The sequence below is a fragment of the Tachypleus tridentatus genome, chromosome 11 (genome assembly GCF_004210375.1).
Source record: "Tachypleus tridentatus isolate NWPU-2018 chromosome 11, ASM421037v1, whole genome shotgun sequence".
Classification (NCBI taxonomy): domain Eukaryota; kingdom Metazoa; phylum Arthropoda; class Merostomata; order Xiphosura; family Limulidae; genus Tachypleus; species Tachypleus tridentatus.
Window position 1 is genome coordinate 16967479 of NC_134835.1, and position 15571 is coordinate 16983049.

At 33.1% G+C, this 15571-nt stretch overlaps 1 protein-coding gene across 3 annotated transcripts in view; it reads left to right on the forward strand.

Moving 5' to 3' along the window:
• Positions 1-15571, forward strand: part of LOC143231710 (charged multivesicular body protein 1a-like) — a 52252-nt gene that overhangs the window by 22596 nt on the left and 14085 nt on the right. For all 3 annotated transcript variants that reach the window (XM_076466316.1, XM_076466317.1, XM_076466318.1), the window contains exons 3-5: positions 4963-4982; positions 13864-13941; positions 15423-15569. In XM_076466316.1, the coding sequence (XP_076322431.1) occupies positions 4963-4982; positions 13864-13941; positions 15423-15569 (245 nt within the window). The remainder of the gene's footprint in view (positions 1-4962; positions 4983-13863; positions 13942-15422; positions 15570-15571) is intronic.

The window sequence follows — 15571 nt, forward strand, 5'->3', positions numbered from 1 at the left end:
ATTATAGAACTGTAGGTGGTGCTCTTTTACTGGTAAAATATCCGCCATTATAGAACTGAAGGTGGTGTTGCTCTTTTACTGGCAAAATATTAAAGCCATTATAGAACTGTAGGTGGTGCTCTTTTACCGGCAAAATATCCGCCATTATAGAACTGTAGGTGGTGCTCTCTTTCACTGGCAAAATATCCGCCATTATAGAACTGTAGGTGATGCTCTCTTTTACTGGCAAAATATCCGCCATTATAGAACTGAAGGTGGTGCTCTTTCACTGGTAAAATATCCGCCATTATAGAACTGTAGGTGGTGCTCTTTTACTGGTAAAATATCCGCCATTATAGAACTGTAGGTGATGCTCTTTCACTGGCAAAATATCCGCCATTATAGAACTGAAGGCTGTGTTTCTTTCACTGGTAAAATATTAAAGCCATTATAGAACTGTAGGTGGTGTTTCTTTACTGGTAAAATATCCGCCATTATAGAACTGTAGGTGGTGTTTCTTTTACTGGTAAAATATCAAGTCATTATAGAACTGAAGGTGGTGTTTCTTTTACTGGCAAAATATTAAAGCCATTATAGAACTGTAGGTGATGCTCTTTTACTGGCAAAATATCCGCCATTATAGAACTGTAGGTGGTGTTTCTTTCACTGGCAAAATATCCGCCATTATAGAACTGAAGGTGGTGTTTCTTTCACTGGTAAAATATTAAAGCCATTATAGAACTGTAGGTGATGCTCTTTCTTTTACCGGTAAAATATCCGCCATTATAGAACTGTAGGTGGTGCTCTTTCACTGGCAAAATATCCGCCATTATAGAACTGTAGGTGATGCTCTTTCACCGGTAAAATATTAAAGCCATTATAGAACTGTAGGTGGTGTTTCTTTCACTGGCAAAATATTTAAGCCATTATAGAACTGAAGGTGGTGTTTCTTTTCACTGGCAAAATATTAAAGCCATTATAGAACTGTAGGTGATGCTCTTTCACTGGTAAAATATTAAAGCCATTATAGAACTGTAGGTGATGCTCTTTCACCGGTAAAATATCCGCCATTATAGAACTGTAGGTGGTGCTCTTTTACTGGTAAAATATCCGCCATTATAGAACTGTAGGTGATGCTCTTTTACCGGTAAAATATTAAAGCCATTATAGAACTGTAGGTGGTGCTCTTTCACTGGTAAAATATCCGCCATAGAACTGTAGGTGGTGTTTCTTTTACTGGTAAAATATTAAAGCCATTATAGAACTGTAGGTGGTGCTCTTTTACTGGCAAAATATTAAAGCCATTATAGAACTGAAGGTGGGTTTCTTTCACCGGTAAAATATTAAAGCCATTATAGAACTGTAGGTGGTGCTCTTTCACCGGTAAAATATTAAAGCCATTATAGAACTGTAGGTGGTGTTTCTTTCACTGGCAAAATATTAAAGCCATTATAGAATTGTAGGTGGTGTTTCTTTTACTGGTAAAAAATATCCGCCATTATAGAACTGTAGGTGGTGTTTCTTTTACTGGCAAAATATCCGCCATTATAGAACTGAAGGTGGTGCTCTTTCACTGGTAAAATATTAAAGCCATTATAGAACTGTAGGTGGTGCTCTTTTACTGGTAAAATATCCGCCATTATAGAACTGTAGGTGGTGTTTCTTTTCACTGGTAAAATATCCGCCATTATAGAACTGTAGGTGATGCTCTTTACTGGTAAAATATTAAAGCCATTATAGAACTGTAGGTGGTGCTCTTTTACTGGTAAAATATCCGCCATTATAGAACTGAAGGTGGTGTTTCTTTTACTGGTAAAATATTAAAGCCATTATAGAACTGTAGGTGGTGTTTCTTTTACTGGTAAAATATTAAAGCCATTATAGAACTGTAGGTGATGTTTCTTTTACTGGTAAAATATTAAAGCCATTATAGAACTGAAGGTGGTGTTTCTTTCACTGGTAAAATATCCGCCATTATAGAACTGTAGGTGGTGCTCTTTCACTGGTAAAATATTCCGCCATTATAGAACTGAAGGTGTTTCTTTCACTGGCAAAATATCCGCCATTATAGAACTGAAGGTGGTGTCTTTTACTGGTAAAATATTAAAGCCATTATAGAACTGAAGGTGGGTGCTCTTTTACTGGTAAAATATTAAAGCCATTATAGAACTGTAGGTGGTGCTCTTTTACCGGTAAAATATCCGCCATTATAGAACTGTAGGTGGTGTTTCTTTCACCGGCAAAATATCCGCCATTATAGAACTGTAGGTGATGCTCTTTCACTGGCAAAATATCCGCCATTATAGAACTGTAGGTGGTGCTCTTTTACTGGTAAAATATTAAAGCCATTATAGAACTGTAGGTGGTGTTTCTTTTACTGGTAAAATATTAAAGCCATTATAGAATTGTAGGTGGTGCTCTTTCACTGGTAAAATATCCGCCATTATAGAACTGTAGGTGATGTTTCTTTTACTGGCAAAATATTAAAGCCATTATAGAATTGTAGGTGGTGTTTCTTTTACTGGTAAAAATATCCGCCATTATAGAACTGAAGGTGGTGTTTCTTTTACTGGCAAAATATTAAAGCCATTATAGAACTGTAGGTGGTGCTCTTTTACTGGTAAAATATTAAAGCCATTATAGAACTGTAGGTGATGCTCTTTCACTGGTAAAATATTAAAGCCATTATAGAACTGTAGGTGGTGCTCTTTCACCGGTAAAATATCCGCCATTATAGAACTGTAGGTGGTGCTTCTTTTACTGGCAAAATATCCGCCATTATAGAACTGTAGGTGGTGTTTCTTTTACTGGTAAAATATCCGCCATTATAGAACTGTAGGTGGTGTTTCTTTTACTGGTAAAATATCCGCCATTATAGAACTGTAGGTGGTGTTTCTTTTACTGGTAAAATATTAAAGCCATTATAGAACTGAAGGTGGTGTTTCTTTTACTGGTAAAATATCCGCCATTATAGAACTGTAGGTGGTGTTTCTTTTACTGGTAAAATATTAAAGCCATTATAGAACTGTAGGTGATGCTCTTTTACTGGCAAAATATCCGCCATTATAGAATTGTAGGTGGTGTTTCTTTACTGGTAAAATATCCGCCATTATAGAACTGAAGGCGGTGTTTCTTTTACTGGTAAAATATTAAAGTTATTATAGAATTGTAGGTGGTGTTTCTTTTACTGGTAAAATATTAAAGTTATTATAGAATTGTAGGTGGTGTTTCTTTTACTGGTAAAATATTCAAGTTATTATAGAATTGTAGGTGATGTTTCTTTTATTGGTAAAATATTAAAGTTATTATAGAATTGTAGGTGGTGTTTCTTTTACTGGTAAATTATTTATGTTATTATAGATGTTTCTAATTGGATGAAATTAGATGATGTTGCACCATTGTGTCTTCTAGCAAACATAATGCAAAAATTTCAGCCAATGATTATTAGATGATGTTGCACCATTGTGTCTTCTTGCAAACACAATGGAAAATTTCAGCCAATGATTATTAGATGATGTTGCACCATTGTGTCTTCTTGCAAACACAATGGAAAATTTCAGCCAATGATTATTAGATGATGTTGCACCATTCTGTCTTCTTGCAAACATAATGCAAAAATTTCAGCCAATGATTATTAGATGATGTTGCACCATTGTGTCTTCTTGCAAACACAATGGAAAATTTCAGCCAATGATTATTAGATGATGTTGCACCATTGTGTCTTCTTGCAAACACAATGGAAAATTTCAGCCAATGATTATTAGATGATGTTGCACCATTGTGTCTTCTTGCAAACACAATGGAAAATTTCCGCCAATGATTATTAGATGATGTTGCACCATTGTGTCTTCTTGCAAACATAATGCAAAAATTTCAGCCAATGATTATTAGATGATGTTGCACCATTGTGTCTTCTTGCAAACATAATGCAAAAATTTCAGCCAATGATTATTAGATGATGTTGCACCATTGTGTCTTCTTGCAAACACAATGGAAAATTTCAGCCAATGATTATTAGATGATATTGCACCATTGTGTCTTCTAGCAAACATAATGCAAAAATTTCAGCCAGTGATTATTAGATGATGTTGCACCATTGTGTCTTCTTGCAAACATAATGCAAAAATTTCAGCCAATGATTATTAGATGATGTTGCACCATTATGTCTTCTTGCAAACACAATGGAAAAATATCAGCCAATGATTATTATTTTTTGTTCACCAACAATACCAAGCATGATGTATGTGTGTGTATCTGATTCTGTTTTATTCCTAATTACAATAGCTACCAATCCACTGTCAAATATCATTGTATGACCATAGTGGTGCATCAGCCATTTTATATGTATATATGGCTATAAGAATTGTATAAGAAAAACTAGCTTGAAATGGCAGAAATTGTTATGTTAATCAGTACCATGATTAACATAATATAATTAACATAAATATAATTATAATATAATATAATTAACATTATATAACAACAGCTTTTTGTTGTTATATAGCAGATCAAAAAGATAGTAAAATATCTTAGAAAGTGGTTAGCGATAAATTAGTTAACAAAACCCAGTTTTTTATATTTGTAAGAAATATATCAGTTTGTTGGTGTTATAATAGAGGGTTGTTGTTTTTATACACAAGTAATTAATAAGATAATAAAATACTTAAGAACAACAGAATTCTGTATGTATTGCAATATTTTTCTACTTTGAAATTGTAAAAATATCATAAAAGCAGTAAAGATGGTACAGACATTGTAAAAGTGGTTATTAAGGTAGTTAAGTTTTGTGTGCTTTATCTGTAAGAAAGATCCAAGTCTCTAGTTGTTACATGTGTAATTAAATGTTTTTTTTATTGTTTTTGTGTTAAGACATATCAATGAATTGAATCTTTAAGAAGGTGAAATTCTTGTCTGTTACAGGAGCTTTAATATTTGGTAATGTTTTAACTTTTATACTGATCATCATTATATACTGTTTTTCAGATTTAATGTTCCAGTTGAAAGTAAGTTAAACCTTGTGTTTTATTTTTAATTTGTATTTTGAAAGTAAACTATTACAAACAAACAAAGTTAAATAAAAAATATAAAGGATGAAATTGTGGCTGTTTGTTTGTCTATTAGTTTTTATTGGTAATAAGTATTTTTACTGTACACCCAAAAATGTTTCATATACAATAATGTTTAGAGACAAGAGACCCATTGTCCTTCTTATTCATATGGTTATCATGGTAACTTTTATTCTCTAGTCCTACTGTTCTTACTGTTAAGTAGGATAATAAAAGTATCAACAGTATCACTTCTCTTTACAATTTTAAACACCTCAATCAGATCTCCTCTAACTCTTATTTTTCAAGATAAAACAAAGAGGTCTCAACCTCTCCTTGTATGACTCCTCCATCCCCAGTATTATTCTAGTAACCCTTTCCAACAATTCAGTGTCTTTCCTAAGGTAAGGAGCCCAAGAGTGAACACAATATTTAAAATGTGGCCTGACCGGTAATCTGTACAATGAAATTATAGTCTCTTTAAACTTGTATTAAACATTTCTGCAAATACAACCTGAAATCCTATTTGCCCAACCACTAGCAACAGCAAACTACTTTGATGGCTTCAGAGACTGATCGACTATTACACTAAGATCCCTTTCTTCTTTCATAACATTTTTAAGGTTACTCCCATAAAAATTATAATTCAAATTATGGTAACTTACATGCATTATTTAGCATTTATTATAATTTAAACACTCTTGCCATTTATCTTCTCAATTCACTAAATGATCTAAATCATTTTGTAAATCAGCAGCATCCTCTTCACAGCTTGCAACACCCAAGACCTTAATATTATCTGTAAATTTAAGTAATTTATTGACCATTCCTTCATCTATATCATTGATGTAAATCAAGGGTCCCAAGATTGAGCTCTGAGGTACCATACCTGCAATATTAATCCAGTTTGAGTGAACTTCATTTATATTAACCCTCTGCTTTCTTCAATACAGCCACTCATATCCAATTTGCTAACTTATTCCCCACACCTATAGAGGTAACTTTTTGCAAGCCTACTGTGTTGAACCTTGTTAAATGCTCTATGAAAATCCAGATACACTAAATATTTACCCTTACCCTTATCTACATAATGCTCTATGAAAATCCAGATACACTAAATATTTACCCTTACCCTCATCTACATAATGCTCTATGAAAATCCAGATACACTAAATATATACCCTTACCCTTATCTACATAAACAGAAACCTTTTCAGAGAATGTCAAATGATGTTTAAGGCATGATTTTCCCTTAATTAAACCATGTTGACTCTACAATAAAATTCTGAACCTTTTTAAATGATTTTGAAAGAAACTTTTATCAGACATTTCAAAATGTTTTGCACAACTTATGCAAGACTAATGGTCTTAGAGTTACCAGGACTGTTAAAATGAGGAGTTACATTACCTAACTTCCAATCCTCTTGTACCTGTCCACTAATCCAGTGGACTAGTAAATAGCAAGTGGTTCACATATCCAAACCTTAAATTCCTTCAAAACCTTTAGGGAAATATTTGCTCAGCAGCTTTATCATTCTTCAAACTTATTTCTTAACAGGTTCAGAATTAATGCAGTCATTTTGTTCAACCTATTTTTCATCTGTAAAATGTCCAAGATTTGAAATACTGCTTAAATTATTTGTTAGTAAAAAATAAAGAGAAAGCATAATTTCATAACCAAACTATCTTATAATTATCAGATATAAGCCTTCTTTTATCATCCCTCAAGTATCTTACCCTCATCCCAATATTTTGTTTACCCTTAATGTATTTAAAGAAATTCTTATTATGAATTTTTAAATTTTCAGCCAACCTTTTATCATACACCCTTTTTGATGTCCTAACTTCCTGTTTCACCAAGTTTCTATAATCTTCTAATTCCCATATCATACCAGTCACTTTAAATTTCTTAAATTAACAATGATTTTCTTTAATTTTATGTCTTATTCTGTTTGAGGCAACCTGGATTTTTACTTATAACTACTCTTTCTTTAAGGGATACGTTTAAAACATTTCCACGCCTAATCAGTGTCTCCAAATAACTGACATTTAAAACATTTCCACGTCTAATCAGTGTCTCCAAATAACTGACATTTAAAACATTTCCACGTCTAATCAGTGTCTCCAAATAACTGACTTTTAAAACATTTCCACGACTAATCAGTGCCTCCAAATAACTGACATTCAAAACATTTCCACGTCTAATCAGTGTCTCCAAATAACTGACATTTAAAACATTTCCACGTCTAATCAGTGTCTCCAAATAACTGACATTTAAAACATTTCCACGCCTAATCAGTGTCTCCAAATAACTGACTTTAAAACATTTCCACGTCTAATCAGTGTCTCCAAATAACTGACTTTTAAAATATTTCCACGTCTAATCAGTGTCTCCAAATAACTGACATTTAAAACATTTCCACGTCTAATCAGTGTCTCCAAATAACTGACATTTAAAACATTTCCACGTCTAATCGGTGTCTCCAAATAACTGACATTTAAAACATTTCCACGTCTAATCGGTGTCTCCAAATAACTGACATTTAAAACATTTCCACGTCTAATCGGTGTCTCCAAATAACTGACATTTAAAACATTTCCACGTCTAATCAGTGTCTCCAAATAACTGACATTTAAAGCATTTCCACGTCTAATCAGTGTCTCCAAATAATTGACATTTAAAGCATTTCCACGTCTAATCAGTGTCTCCAAATAACTGACATTTAAAGCATTTCCACGTCTAATCAGTGTCTCCAAATAACTGACATTTAAAGCATTTCCACGTCTAATCAGTGTCTCCAAATAACTGACTTTCAAAACATTTCCACGTCTAATCAGTGTCTCCAAATAACTGACTTTCAAAACATTTCCACGTCTAATCAGTGTCTCCAAATAACCGACTTTTAAAACATTTCCACGTCTAATCAGTGTCTCCAAATAACTGACATTTAAAACATTTCCACGTCTAATCAGTGTCTCCAAATAACTGACTTTTAAAACATTTCCACGTCTAATCAGTGCCTCCAAATAACTGACATTCAAAACATTTCCTCGTCTAATCAGTGTCTCCAAATAACTGACATTCAAAACATTTCCACGTCTAATCAGTGTCTCCAAATAACTGACTTTTAAAACATTTCCACGTCTAATCAGTGTCTTCAAATAACTGACATTTAAAACATTTCCACGTCTAATCAGTGTCTCCAAATAACTGACTTTTAAAACATTTCCACGTCTAATCAGTGCCTCCAAATAACTGACATTCAAAACATTTCCTCGTCTAATCAGTGTCTCCAAATAACTGACATTTAAAACATTTCCACGTCTAATCAGTGTCTCCAAATAACTGACTGTTAAAACATTTCCACGTCTAATCAGTGTCTCCAAATAACTGACATTTAAAGCATTTCAAGTCTAATCAGTGTCTCCAAATAACTGACATTTAAAGCATTTCCACATCTAATCAGTGTCTCCAAATAACTGACATTTAAAGCATTTCCACGTCTAATCAGTGTCTCCAAATAACTGACTTTTAAAACATTTCCACGTCTAATCAGTGTCTCCAAATAACTGACTTTCAAAACATTTCCACGTCTAATCAGTGTCTCCAAATAACTGACATTTAAAACATTTCCACGCCTAATCAGTGTCTCCAAATAACTGACTTTAAAACATTTCCACGCCTAATCAGTGTCTCCAAATAACTGACTTTTAAAACATTTCCACGCCTAATCAGTGTCTCCAAATAACTGACTTTTAAAACATTTCCACGCCTAATCAGTGTCTCCAAATAACTGACTTTTAAAACATTTCCACGTCTAATCAGTGTCTCCAAATAACTGACATTTAAAACATTTCCACGCCTAATCAGTGTCTCCAAATAACTGACTTTCAAAACATTTCCACGTCTAATCAGTGTCTCCAATAAACTGACATTTAAAACATTTTCACGCCTAATCAGTGTCTCCAAATAACTGACTTTTAAAACATTTCCACGTCTAATCAGTGTCTCCAAATAACTGACTTTTAAAACATTTCCACGCCTAATCAGTGTCTCCAAATAACTGACTTTAAAACATTTCCACGCCTAATCAGTGTCTCCAAATAACTGACATTTAAAACATTTCCACGCCTAATCAGTGTCTCCAAATAACTGACATTTAAAACATTTCCACGCCTAATCGGTGTCTCCAAATAACTGACATTTAAAACATTTCCACGTCTAATCGGTGTCTCCAAATAACTGACATTTAAAACATTTCCACGTCTAATCGGTGTCTCCAAATAACTGACATTTAAAACATTTCCACGTCTAATCAGTGTCTCCAAATAACTGACATTTAAAGCATTTCCACGTCTAATCAGTGTCTCCAAATAATTGACATTTAAAGCATTTCCACGTCTAATCAGTGTCTCCAAATAACTGACATTTAAAGCATTTCCACATCTAATCAGTGTCTCCAAATAACTGACTTTCAAAACATTTCCACGTCTAATCAGTGTCTCCAAATAACTGACTTTCAAAACATTTCACGCTCTAATCAGTGTCTCCAAATAACCGACTTTTAAAACATTTCCACGTCTAATCAGTGTCTCCAAATAACTGACATTTAAAACATTTCCACGTCTAATCAGTGTCTCCAAATAACTGACTTTTAAAACATTTCCACGTCTAATCAGTGCCTCCAAATAACTGACATTCAAAACATTTCCTCGTCTAATCAGTGTCTCCAAATAACTGACATTCAAAACATTTCCACGTCTAATCAGTGTCTCCAAATAACTGACTTTTAAAACATTTCCACGTCTAATCAGTGTCTTCAAATAACTGACATTTAAAACATTTCCACGTCTAATCAGTGTCTCCAAATAACTGACTTTTAAAACATTTCCACGTCTAATCAGTGCCTCCAAATAACTGACATTCAAAACATTTCCTCGTCTAATCAGTGTCTCCAAATAACTGACATTTAAAACATTTCCACGTCTAATCAGTGTCTCCAAATAACTGACTGTTAAAACATTTCCACGTCTAATCAGTGTCTCCAAATAACTGACATTTAAAGCATTTCCAAGTCTAATCAGTGTCTCCAAATAACTGACATTTAAAGCATTTCCACGTCTAATCAGTGTCTCCAAATAACTGACATTTAAAGCATTTCCACGTCTAATCAGTGTCTCCAAATAACTGACTTTTAAAACATTTCCACGTCTAATCAGTGTCTCCAAATAACTGACTTTCAAAACATTTCCATGTCTAATCAGTGTCTCCAAATAACTGACATTTAAAACATTTCCACGTCTAATCAGTGTCTCCAAATAACTGACTTTTAAAACATTTCCACGTCTAATCAGTGTCTCCAAATAACTGACTTTTAAAACATTTCCACGTCTAATCAGTGTCTCCAAATAACTGACTTTTAAAACATTTCCACGTCTAATCAGTGTCTCCAAATAACTGACTTTTAAAACATTTCCACGTCTAATCAGTGTCTCCAAATAACTGACATTTAAAACATTTCCACGTCTAATCAGTGTCTCCACATAACTGACTTTCAAAACATTTCCACGTCTAATCAGTGTCTCCAATAAACTGACATTTAAAACATTTTCACGCCTAATCAGTGTCTCCAAATAACTGACTTTTAAAACATTTCCACGTCTAATCAGTGTCTCCAAATAACTGACTTTTAAAACATTTCCACGCCTAATCAGTGTCTCCAAATAACTGACTTTTAAAACATTTCCACGTCTAATCAGTGTCTCCAAATAACTGACATTTAAAACATTTCCACGTCTAATCAGTGTCTCCAAATAACCGACTTTTAAAACATTTCCACGTCTAATCAGTGCCTCCAAATAACTGACATTCAAAACATTTCCACGTCTAATCAGTGTCTCCAAATAACTGACTTTTAAAACATTTCCACGTCTAATCAGTGTCTCCAAATAACTGACATTTAAAGCATTTCCAAGTCTAATCAGTGTCTCCAAATAACTGACATTTAAAGCATTTCCACATCTAATCAGTGTCTCCAAATAACTGACATTTAAAGCATTTCCACGTCTAATCAGTGTCTCCAAATAACTGACTTTTAAAACATTTCCACGTCTAATCAGTGTCTCCAAATAACTGACTTTCAAAACATTTCCACGTCTAATCAGTGTCTCCAAATAACTGACTTTCAAAACATTTCCACGTCTAATCAGTGTCTCCAATAAACTGACATTTAAAACATTTTCACGTCTAATCAGTGTCTCCAAATAACTGACTTTTAAAACATTTCCACGTCTAATCAGTGTCTCCAAATAACTGACTTTTAAAACATTTCCACGTCTAATCAGTGTCTCCAAATAACTGACATTTAAAACATTTCCACGTCTAATCAGTGTCTCCAAATAACTGACATTTAAAACATTTCCACGTCTAATCAGTGTCTCCAAATAACTGACTTTTAAAACATTTCCACGTCTAATCAGTGTCTCCAAATAACTGACTTTTAAAACATTTCCACGTCTAATCAGTGTCTCCAAATAACTGACTTTTAAAACATTTCCACGTCTAATCAGTGTCTCCAAATAACTGACATTTAAAACATTTCCACGTCTAATCAGTGTCTCCAAATAACTGACATTTAAAACATTTCCACGTCTAATCGGTGTCTCCAAATAACTGACATTTAAAACATTTCCACGTCTAATCAGTGTCTCCAAATAACTGACATTTAAAGCATTTCCACGTCTAATCAGTGTCTCCAAATAATTGACATTTAAAGCATTTCCACGTCTAATCAGTGTCTCCAAATAACTGACTTTTAAAACATTTCCACGTCTAATCAGTGTCTCCAAATAACTGACTTTTAAAACATTTCCACGTCTAATCAGTGTCTCCAAATAACTCATCCTTTTGTTTTCTTTAGATCTTATTGTTCCTTATTTACACAAGCTCATTACAATTCAACTCTTTCAGCCCTAATTGTACTCTTTCTAACTCTGTTAATATATTCCTTGCATGTTGAAGCTCAAGCTTCCCCTAAACTCCTGCTGCCATTTCCTACAGTGTACACTTCTGTCAATCAGTTGCCCCAACTTTAATTGATAACCTCTGATTTCTCCTCTAACCTGCAGACTTTACATACAAAATGCACATTATCTTTTCTAGCTTGCTTAAAAGTATATACCAGACCCAAGGTCCCAAATAAAAACTCACTCCTTGTAACCACCACACCTAACAAACTGTGAATGCTTAGTTACTACTTAACCATTGTATTTCTAGCCTGAATTAAATGCTCAGTACTGAATACCATTAGCTTATTATAAACACACTTAGTGTTAAGTCTAATATGTAATGACCCAATTATGTTAGTTTTTATCACGACTTTGTCTTCACACTAAAATAATAAAGTTTTTCTTTAATTATATAGAACTTTAAAATAGAAGTGAAAATAACTAGCTCTTGATGTATACATAATACTAGTAATATTGCACATTTAGTCTGATTGTTATTACCTAACCACTAGCAGTTTCAGTGGTGGTGGGAGATGATCCACACTCTTGATAACTTTGCACTCTTACACTCTAAAATGCACTTTAATAAAGCATTTTAGTTTATCTTTCCTAGTTACAGACTAGTAACTTATAATATTATGTTTAGTTCTTGTATATCATCTGGATGTATTAATATAAATGAAGTATATTGAAAGTATGTAGCACCCATCTAGTTAACTACACCCATTTTTTTCCAAGTATTTCAATAAACTAAGTTAAATATTTGTCCATAGGTATATTGGGTCTTTGTTATTAACAGTTCTTGTGCAAAGTAATTTTCATGTTCAGATTTAAAAAACATTTTCTCATCTCAAAACTCTTAAGTTTACTTTGTGTAATTTCTAAAACCTTCTAATTACATTTCAAACATTTTTCCTTCAGTGAAACTTTGCATTTTATCTGTTTTTTCTCTACCCTATCTCTATGTGAGATAAGTCGATTTGATCAACCTCAGATTCTAAAAAGAAACTGCATTTGTTTATAAAATCGTTTTAAAATATGAAAGATTATAAGTAAACTTTCCAAATTAAGTACAAGGGAAAATTCATTGGATGTTATGCATTTTAAAACTATCATCAAGGAATGTAACCTTCAAAATAATTATTGTAATATTGAAATGAACATTTGGTATCCATTTTAAAATATGCAGGTTATGAAAAAAATACCATCAGTTTCCTTCTCAGAACACAGAGGTGGATGTAACACCATCAAAAATGGTAGATATACCCTTCTTTGTGGTCCAAGGGGCCCGACAAGGCCAAGTGGTTAAGGCACTCGACTCATAATCTGAGTTTTGCAGGTTTTAATCCTCGTCTCACCAAACATGTTTGCTCTTTCAGTTGTGGGGTCATTATTATGTGATGATCAATCCCACTATTCATTGGTAAATAATCGTGCAGATAGCCCCCATGTAGCTTTGCACAAATTTCAAACCAAACCAGGCTCAAGGCCTCTGCAACAGTACTGTTACATTGTGATAGATAGTTCTTAACAAAGAATTGTTAATGTTGTATAGGAACTTTCACATTACTTCAACATACATTGTTTGAACTTGTGTAACATTGATGTGCATATTTTATTTAAGAGAGAATATTTTTCAAAGTTAAGTAATACTGTGCTGTTATATTGTTTGTAAAGTCTCCATAGTGATACAATTGTTTGTTATTTTTATACTGGTGTGCAAGTTTGTCAGTGTCATTTAAGTATTCACAACTAATCAAGCATTTAGTAATTCCTAGGTTTTTTTTATCCAATCTGATCATTGTCTATTGGTTTATATTTCTTTCTAAAGTTCAGTGGAAAACAACTTGAAAGGCTTTCTAGAAAAGCAGAGAAAGACGAGAGAGTTCAAAAGTCTAAAGTGAAAAAGGTTTGTTATTATTAACATTTGTATCTATTTCACACTGTTTAATATTTGTTTAGTGTTATAAACTACAAAGTGCAGGTTAAAGACAATCAATCTTTTCATTTTGTGACGAGTGTAAAATCTAGTGACAATATTAATTCTTCAAAGGTTCAGTATTCATGAACCAGTTTCACCCATTATACAAGATGGTTCAGGAGATGCAAACAGTATTAAGTCTGTGTGTGTATCAGTATGCTGTTGTGTAGTTAACAGTATAATGCGTAAAATAGCATAGAGCACGATGTTTAATCTGTCTTCCATCTGCATCATATTTGGGTTTTATGTCTGTTTAAGTAAACTTGCATTTTTAAAATATTGTAATAAACCTCAATCAGCAGGAAACTGTACCTGCTGTGAAGTGAATAAAAGCAGGTTGTGTTTTTGTTTTTTTTTGTTGCAGATTTATTGATGACTATTATTCAATATTTGTGGTAATAGTTTATTCTGCAGCTAGTTCCAATATTTTCACTTCCTTGGTGACGAAATGGAGTGATCTGACTGCTTCTTTGTCAGTAGCTAATCTGATTACCTGGTCTCAAATATGAAATCTGAATTGTGGGGTGTATAAAGTAATAATTGTTCTTGTATTTATATATTATGTTAAAATACATCAACTTGAATCATTCAGTATTTGACAAATGTCTGCATGTGTACGACTCCTTATGACAAATCCCTAGACCAGTGGTTCTCAACCTCTTTCATTTTGTGAACCTCTTCAGTAGTGATAGTTCTTAAAAGTGAACCTCTTTTAAGCAGTAATAATTTTGTAAAATAAAATAACTTTTGTTTGTGTTAAATTACAACACATTTATAATAAAATATGGATTTCTTATGTTATTATTAGTTAGTACCCTTAAAGTTGAAATATAACAAAACAAACTGAAAACCAAACCATTCAACTAAAACTTGAGTTTTCTGAACTTTAAAGCTTGGCTTAACAAAAGAGATATGTTGTTTAAAATCTGGCTTTGTATCAGGCTATTTCCTTTCTTAACTATTTTAATACATTAGATGGAAATTGAAATATTAGGACTAGAGAGGTAATAAATTAACCAAAACCTTCTTGTAAGCTTCTCAGATTATCTCTCAAACCTCTAGGAGTTTTTGAACTACTGGTTGAGAAATACTGTGCTAAACTGACTGTCACCAAACCTGTCATGTACCCTTAGAGACATATGGGAGTGGCACTTGGATATTAAGTTCCCATATCTTCCCCATGGATTTAAGGGGTATGTCACTTAGTAATAATCAAGTGACAGCTTTTTTATCATTTTTGAACACAATAAGACATCTAAAACTCAATATTTTATGAGCACTGAAAGATACCACTACACTGTGTTACAAGAAACCTAAGCTATACTTGGAAGTAAGTGTGATTTGTGACATATGGAATGCACAGAAGTTATAGATTAGATATGTCTCCTCTTAATGTCTCATTGTTTTAGGCTCTTCAGCAAGGAAATGTTGATGGTGCTAAGATATATGCAGAAAATGCTATTCGGAAAAAACATGAAAGTGTGAACTATTTACGAATGGCATCGAAGATTGATGCTGTCTCCTCTAAAGTCCAGAGTGCAGTCGTGATGAAAGGGGT